Source organism: Salvelinus namaycush, unplaced genomic scaffold (assembly GCF_016432855.1).
Source record: "Salvelinus namaycush isolate Seneca unplaced genomic scaffold, SaNama_1.0 Scaffold763, whole genome shotgun sequence".
Lineage (NCBI taxonomy): Eukaryota > Metazoa > Chordata > Actinopteri > Salmoniformes > Salmonidae > Salvelinus > Salvelinus namaycush.
Window position 1 is genome coordinate 63,973 of NW_024061490.1, and position 8,978 is coordinate 72,950.

Sequence of the window (8,978 nt, forward strand, 5' to 3'; positions counted from 1 at the left end):
GCTTACACGTCAGACAGAAAGTACACGACACGTGTTTTGCATGACATGGATTTAATGGTGCAACATGGACTAAACTAATGTTAATAACAAGGTCATAAAATAAAAGTATTATCTATTATAAACTAAAATGTTGTCATTACTAAGAACTTAGCCTAGCTGTATCCAGTCATTCATAATTTAGACAACGCGAGGCCATTGCATAAACCCCAGTGTCAAACTGACAGCAAGTTAGCTAGCCTAGCTACCATAACAAACGTTACTCTGGCATAACATTGCCTATTTGTTTGGTAATAAGGATATAATAATGCAGTCAGTCGTTCCTATCATTTTTAACGCGCTTCAATACTTCCGAGCAGCATTTGGTTATGCAGTAATTCATTGTTGTTATACTTTCCGCACTCACCCTTATGCCCTTCACAACTGTGATGTTGTCATTTTCATCCGACTCAAAGGAGACGCGGCGCGTGCTATTGTTCGCTCCCATCTCTGACTACAATCAGCGAAAGTGATACCTAACTGCACGCAATGGAAATTGTTGTCATCCACCTGTTTTTAGCCAAAATGTTCAAGTCGTACACCGGGGACAGGGAGCTACAGGGCCGCACACACGGACACACTTCCGTAGCATGCCAGCTGTCCAATAAAGGCTGCGTTTATTGGAGGTGCGAATACGTCTTCTGCAACAGAGATGTCCATTGGTTGGGGAATATTTTAAGAGCCAAAAGGTAATTACAGTGCACTTTCAATTGTGTGTGCATACACATTAACCAACAAATACATAGATAATTGGTGGGGAGAAGAAAGACATGATGTAACCCACTCAAAATAAATACAACACTTTATAGTTAGCTATATATAAATATATATTAGGTCTTTAAAACCATACAATTGTTAATCTGTTTGGATTATACTTTCAAAAGACAGAGGAGTTTGGACTATCTGTCATATTCACTGCTGTTCAATGGTATGATTTGGGGGAAATGCTTTGGGGAAAAATAAACGCATAAATAGCTTTATCAGCTAAAACTCCATCAAACCCAAGATAAGGTTATTTTATTAAATTGTCTATGTTTTTGTGGTCATTTGAATCTTTGTAAACAAACAATGTACAAATTCAAAAATATGTTGAAAACTGTCAATGATGCATGGACAATCAGTCCTTGCCCCTATAATCTAGGTCCAACTTTGAATTTGACAGTGGTAACATTTCACCAGCCCCATCCCTCAGCTTTATAGCAAAACACAGAGGTGAATTCCATATGGACTACTAGGCCTACGCATATAACTTTCAATGAGAGCGCAGCAAGGCAATCGGTGCATATGTGGGTTCATAGTAATGTTTTTACAATATTTGGAGCATATGGTTTTGTCGGGTATTAAACCGGGGATAATGAAAAAATAGGGGATAACATTTTCGCAGACCTTTTTGTTTACTAAATTGTGTTTACTTTTGTTAAGCAGACAGCAGCAAAGCACAACCTTTCACAGCTGTGTGATCTAGAGGCAGACACACACACACACACACATTTGTTTTACTGTCCCTGTGGGGACCAAACAATTGATTCCCATTCAAAATCCTATTTTCCCTAACCCCTAACCCTAACCCTTCACACCTAACCCTAAACCTAACCCCTAACTCTGATTCTAAACCAAACCCATCACCCCTAACTCTAAACCTAACCCCTAACCCCTAACTGCCGCGGGCAGGTAGCCTAGTGGTTAGAGTGTTGGACGAGTAACCGAAAGATTGCAAGATTGAATCCCCGAGCTAGGCCGTCATTGAAAATAAGAATTTATTCTTAACTGACTTGCCTAGTTAAATAAAGGTAAAATATATATTTTTTAAACTAAACCTAACGCCTAACTCTAATTCTAACCCTAACCCTAATTGGAAGCCTAACCCCTAAAATAGTATTTTTCCTTGTGGGGACCAGCGAAATATCCCCACTTGTCTGAATTTCCCTTGTTTTTACTATCCTTGTGAGGACTTCTGGTCCCCACAAAGATAGTAAAACTAAACACACACACATACACACACAGAGCATCCCCATGTGTTTCTATTTCTCTGGATAATAGGTTTTTAAATGTTTTTAATGAAGCCAACAGTGAGAGAAACATTTCCCCTGTTGATATTATCTTATCTCCAGACAGTGGCTTTGTGTGAACATATTACATAATAAACATTTACCCTGGGCAGCAATGCCCTCGAGAGCACATGGTTAGACATCCAAGAGACATATTGTATACAGATTGGATTGAACAACTGACTGCAACCATGATCCGATAGGTAGCCTTGTGAGAACGTCATTATAAAGAGGATGAACAGTATAGTTATCTGTATTGCTGATGCTATGATATACATGGTTGGGTTACTTACAGTCCTTGTGGTGAAAGTGGGGGTTTTCTTCTGGAATGTTGTACAGTTGGGGGGTTGGTGCACAGCAAATTCTCCAGTGTTAAATTAACACTCTTCTTAGTGTAAAGCCTTATTTGCATATTTCCCAGTGTGCCTTGCCTTTCGAGTGAATTGTAGAGTTACCACCCAAGACTGAATTTGTAAGTGACAGAGACATGGTTGTGGCATTCATTCATTTTCAGTCCTATGGCATTTACCAAGTGAGATCCTAAGCGAATATGTTATCATTGAAATAAAATTGTTAAAGACAATACAATATGCTTTATTTTGAGGGCCTAGTTTTACCCGAATACAGTGGCCTGAAACTCATGGTTTTACAGGCCACATCAGGCCTGCAAGTGTAACGGCTGTCGTCCTCCTCTTCTGACGAGGAGAAGCGAGAAGGATCGGAGGACCAATATGCAGCGTGGTAAGTGTCCATAATGTTTATTTAAAGACATAAACTGAACACTACAAAATACAAAAACAATAAACGTGAAACGAACGAAACCGAAACAGTACCGTGTGGCGGCAAACACTAACACGGAAAACAAACACCCACCAACCAAAAGTGAAACCCAGGCTACCTAAGTATGATTCTCAATCAGGGACAACGATTGACAGCTGCCTCTGATTGAGAACCATACCAGGCCGAACTCAAAACCCCAACATAGAAAACACACATAGACTGCCCACCCCAACTCACGCCCTGACCATACTAAATAAAAACAAAACAAAGGAAATAAAGGTCAGAACGTGACAGTACCCTCCCCCAAAGGTGCGGACTCCGGCCGCAAAACCTGAACCTATAGGGGAGGGTCTGGGTGGGCGTCTGTCCGCGGTGGCGGCTCTGGCGCGGGACGTGGACTCCACTTCACCACAGTTTTTGTCCGCCTCCTTAACTGCCCCCGTGGCCTCTTACGAGCGGCGATCCTCGCCGCCGACCTTGGCCTGGGAACCCCAATAAATGGGCTCACAGGACTGAGGGACACCTCTGGACTGAAAGGCACCTCTGGACTGAGGGGCAGCTCCAGACTGAGGGGCAGCCCCGGACTGAGGGGTAACTCAGGACTGAGGGGCAACTTAGGACCGAGGGGCAGCTCCGGACCGAGGGGCAGCTCCGGACCGAAGGGCAGCTGGCAGCTCCTGACTGGCGGGCGGCTCTGGCGGCTCCTGACTGGCGGGCGGCTCTGGCGGCTCCTGACTGGCGGGCGGCTCTGGCGGCTCCTGACTGGCGGGCGGCTCTGGCGGCTCCTGACTGGCGGGCGGCTCTGGCGGCTCCTGACTGGCGGACGGCTCTGGCGGCTCCTGACTGACGGACGGCTCTGGCGGCTCAGGACAGATGGGCAGCCCAGGCGGCGCTGGACAGATGGGCAGCTCTGGCGGCTCAGGACAGACGGGCAGCCCAGGCGGCGCTGGACAGACGGGCAGCTCAGGCGGCGCTGGACAGACGGGCAGCTCAGGCGGCGCTGGACAGACGGGCAGCTCAGGCGGCGCTGGACAGACGGCAGCTCAGGCGGCGCTGGACAGACGGGCAGCTCTGGCGGCTCAGGTCAGACGGGAGATTCTGGCAGCTCAGGGCAGACGGGAGACTCTGACAGCGCTGGAGAGGAGGAAGGCTCTGGCAGCACTGGACAGGTGGAAGCACCTGTAGGGAGAAGACGGAGAGACAGCCTGGTGCGGGGGGCTGCCACCGGAGGGCTGGTGCGGGGAGGTGGTACCGGACAGACCGGACCATGGAGGCGCACTGCAGGTCTTGAGCACCGAACCTGTCCAACCCTACCTGGCTGAATGCTCCCCGTAGCCAAGCCAGTGCGGCGAGATGGAATAGGCCGCACTGGGCTGTGTTGGCGAACCGGGGACACCATACGTAGGGCTGGTGCCATGTACCCCGGCCCGAGGAGACGCACTGGAGACCAGATGCGTTGAGCCGGCTTCATGGCACCTGGCTCGATGCCCACTCTAGCCCGGTCGATACGAGGCGCTGCTATGTACCGCACCGGGCTATGCCTGCTCACCGGGGACACTGTGCGCCTCACGGCATAACATGGTGCCTGCCCGGTCCCTCTCTCTCCAAGGTAAGCACGGGGAGTTGGCTCAGTCACATTTTGCTGGCTTGCAAAGTGATGTGTAATTCCTATTGGAATCCTGCCAGAGTTTGCGATATCCAACCATTTTTATTCACCCGCAACTTGCATTTAGAATGACTGCCAGGGTTTGGAAGACTAAAATATAAGACTACCTAAAGCATCGAAACTGGAACAACCATTTCAAAAACTGGTGCAATAAGTCCAAGTAACAGATTGGATTAGTTTAGAAAAACACATGTCAATCAATGTACATGCAAAAACATAAATATTGAAACAAACAATTATAAAAATCAACCTGCAATAGAGTATGCTGGGAAATATTACATTGATGGGCGTGGTTTTGGTTCAACTCAGGTCCACGTTCAGTTTCCAAACATTGTTGAACGTTGCAGATAGAAATGCCTTGAATAGAGCTGACCTGATTCCCTATCCTACATGTCAAGAGAGGCATGTTTGTTCTACATAGCATATTTCTATCTAAAAGTTCCAAAATGTCGCATCCTGCTGAACGTGCTAGCGGTTATTAACACCAATAATAGTGTTCTTTATTTACACCAATGAGTGTTAATTGAACACTTACAGAGCTAATTTAACTCCTGAATCAACACTAGAAATGGTACACTGAAAAATCTACACTACTGTAGGTATCACTGGCCAATTGCTGTGTGTGTGGATGATTAAACCTAATTTTAAAAAATTACATTACCAGGTTTACATTGAAATGATGTGACAGAAAGAAAAAAAGTCACATTGTCTATTCTACAGTAGGCTATGTAATACACACACATATGCCGTTACCTTGGAAACAACATTTTACTCCTCTATACAAACAGATACAGATGTAGGATTTTCATTTGAGCCAGTTTGCTACAGCAGGAAAATAATCCTGCAGGAACAGGAAATGTGAATTATTATGTGGATTATAATTAATGAAAAACAAAAGGAGACCACACACTCTTGGAGTTCAGATGCAATAATTTAATACTAACGTTTTGACAGCCAAGCTGTCTTCATCAGTGTATAGACAGCTTGGCTGTCTATACTCCGCTAGCCAGCACCTCGCCTAACCAGATTATAATTAACTGACATTTTTCATTAGGGAAAATCAAGACAGAAATTTCAAAGTGGAAATTAGAAACGTCAGAAGCCTTTTAAATACAGTACAAGTTATCCTGCAACAGGGTGATCCTACACCTGTATCACATCTCACATATTGTCTCCAGATGTGAGATTTGTAGATGGTGTGGGAAAACATTGAATTTAGATATTACAACAACAAAAAAATCACGCCTTTCTCCTGTTTCACCTGTACTGTATTAGTGAGTTTAAATAGAATTTGCAGCTACTGTGCCTCCTCCTTAATCTGAAATAAGGGTCTCAGACCTAAAAACTGGTTTAAAATATTAAATGCAATATCACACAAAATTATAATTCTTAAACCCTGGTGTGAACTGTCCAAAAATGCTCCAGTTTTAACAGCAGTGAGACGTTAATATACAGAAATAACAGGAGCCAGGCTGACTGCTGTTGTCCTTTACACCTACAGATGTCAGTCACACAGCAATCATTTAGTGTACATCTACAGAATCTGCTGACAAATGACCTTGGTGCCATGTCATTGGAGAGAGAGCAGTAGATTAGCCCGAGACACGTAAAATGGGACATTGGCTGCAGGGAGGGGAGGGTGATAAGAACTTGAAATTGAACTTGGCCCAAGGAAGTTAGAAGCACGCGCCCATCAAAGAGAAAGTGGCCCTGCATGACACAGTGATTGTTTCTATTTTGGAGGGAACGCAAAGATCTCCCACAATGTTATCTCTGCTGTCCACAGGCACATCAATCAGCACTGGGCCTGTTGGATCGACCCCTTCCCCACCAAAATCAATGCCTTCTCCCATTCAGTGTGTTTCGAGATTGTCAGAGATACAGAGAAGCAGTTCCGGAAAACGCGGAGCTATATGTCCTAAAAACAGAATGCCATTAACACACACTCACACACTCTCTCTCTCACATGCTCATGCATGCATGCGCACACTATCTCTCTCTTCCTTTTTCGTTCCCCCTGGCTCTCTTTTTCACTGTAGCCTACCGTGAGGGCTAGACTGTAAATCAAAGGGTGTGCATCAGTACTTTTACTGTAATTGCATTTAGATTTTCTTCAAGACATTTTGCAAGATATCAGTAGTGTTCTTGCTGAAGCAAGCACAATAAGAAGCATGCAATACAACAGAAGGGTTCTTGTGGGATATCAGAAGTGTTCTTGCAGAAACAAGCACACCAATGAAAGACATTTGCAATAGATCAGTAGTATGATAAATGCAACATGCAATGGTTAGTATGGAAGTGGTGTTTTCAGTGGCGACCAGTCATTTGAGCCCCACGTGTTTAACAATTTTTTTAAAATAATTGTTGCCTGTTTTGCATGATATTTTGGCATTAATATGTGTCACATATCAGTTTGCAAACAATGTAAAAAATAAAGCTGTATACAAACCATGGTCTCTTTTTTGCTTTCTTGAGTAAGGCAGCTCCAAAATGCAGGTGTTTCAGCCGAGCTCAGTGCTTTCTGTGGTGGTGGAGCAGCCAGCGGAAAATACAGAGCATAGGAGTTGGTCATGTTCTCTAGTTGCGCCGTGATTGGCTCAGTGTTCTGTCACTCATGGAGACACTACATCACCACACAATCTACGGGGAGAGCTCGAAAATTCAAGCCCCTTGGGTGCTGCCATAGAGTTACATTAGAACTGCCCATCCAAGAAGCCTCAAGGTCATTGGCCACAGATAAAATTATGTCAAATCACATTATATCTACCGTAGCTTTGATTGGACTGATCATGTCAACATCATACTTTCAAAATCTTAGCTAGAAAGCTAGACAAGCAGTCATCATGAATCACGTTGACAATGAACTGGCAAATCCTTTTCAATCCTTGTCATATGAAGAGAAATTACAGATAAAATGTATCGGTGATCCTCGGCCATTGGACATAAACATTACACAACAAGTTGGAAATCAATAATTCAACAATGAGTAATTTGGAAGGAATCAGTGACTAACTGCAAGTGTTGCGAAGCCATAACTAACCTGCTATTGAGTGGAGTGGGTATGTGGTCCAAGTCTGGGTTTAAGGGTCTCTTTTCCAAGCTTAAAAGGATTAACATTCAACACCATGGGCCAGAAAAGGTTGAATACATTGGCCATGCTGTCAATCCAGCATGTCTTCTGCCACGTTCAAAACAACTGGTAACTCGGAACTGGGAAATCTCAGACTTCAGTGATATCAAGACAACTGGGAACTCAGAAAAAAACGATCTCCGACTGGGAAAATACGATTTGAACGATCATCAAACTCAGAATTCCATGTCGGGAACTCTGCCTCTTTCTAGAGCTCCAACCTTAAGATCACTCACGTCATGATTCGACCTTGTTCCCAGTTGTCTTGAAAGCACCGAAAAATCCAGAGAATGCCATACTTTGATGACAAAGCTTGATGACAAAATTTGCCCACAAGAAAGACCACCGCACCACCTTCCTGTTCAAGTGAGTACAGCGGAACAAGGTAAGTCCAAAAATGTATTGTATGTTGCTGCATAAATTATGTAATATGCCAGGGAGATATGTATACTGTAGCTAAGAAAGTAAGCTCATGTGCCTCACCCTAATAATTTGGTCCCTTTGCCCCTCATAACTGAGCCTACTGTTCTGACTTGCTGGTGCACATGTAGCCTATAGCCTGTTTTAGAGAAATATAATCATTGAATATTGTAAGAGCCTTCATTGTTTGCTAATATGCCCTGTTTATTTATCCCACGGTTTTGTCTTGGTGTACAGGGAGAACACTGTAAGAAAGGCCCATGTTCTGGATTCTGTCACTGTACATTTCAATTTCAAAAGTGCTAAACAAATTGTTATATTGACTACATCCGTCCTAGCTCTCTCATTAATGTCTTAATCAAAATTACGGATTGTCTCTTATCCGCTTGTCATCCCCTTATGCCATAGTTTGTACATCTCAATTGTCATTAGAAACCACATTTGTTTAAGCAAGTCAGCCATATCATCAACGTTTTTTTAAAGGCAGTAAATGAGGCTGAATTTATTTTTTCGCTGCCAGACAAGGCTCCGCTGATAGCCAGCTGTATCAGTGGTCAGGATTCACTCCATGGTGCTGAAAAGAACGCTCTGCTGTTGGGACAGCTTTATGTAGGCCCTAACAGTTTGTCACAGTTATAGTGCAATTAATGTAGTGTTGTGTTGTAATGTGGCTTTGATGGCATGCATCGAACATTTTTGTTTTTTGTTTGCCCCACCAAGATTTACATGCTAAAATCGCCAATGGGCGTTTTGTAAGCACAGAGGATTTGTATAAAAAAAACTACTAAGAACAACATCAACAAATCTAGACAGATTTTGGACTACAACTCCCAGCTTTCTCAGCCACACTACCGAAGTTGGAACAATTTTCCTCGTCTCTCATTGGTAGGTTGGCATT

General features: G+C 44.0%; 1 protein-coding gene across 1 annotated transcript in view; it reads right to left on the reverse strand.

Moving 5' to 3' along the window:
- LOC120042737 (protein FraH-like) overlaps window positions 1–630 on the reverse strand; it is a gene marked incomplete at its 3' end in the record, with an annotated part of 60,225 nt that extends 59,595 nt beyond the window's left edge. Inside the window, exon 1 of the mRNA XM_038987535.1 lies at window positions 404–630. Within this exon, the coding sequence (XP_038843463.1) occupies window positions 404–484 (81 nt within the window). The remainder of the gene's footprint in view (window positions 1–403) is intronic.
- Between the last annotated feature and the right edge of the window lie 8,348 nt (window positions 631–8,978).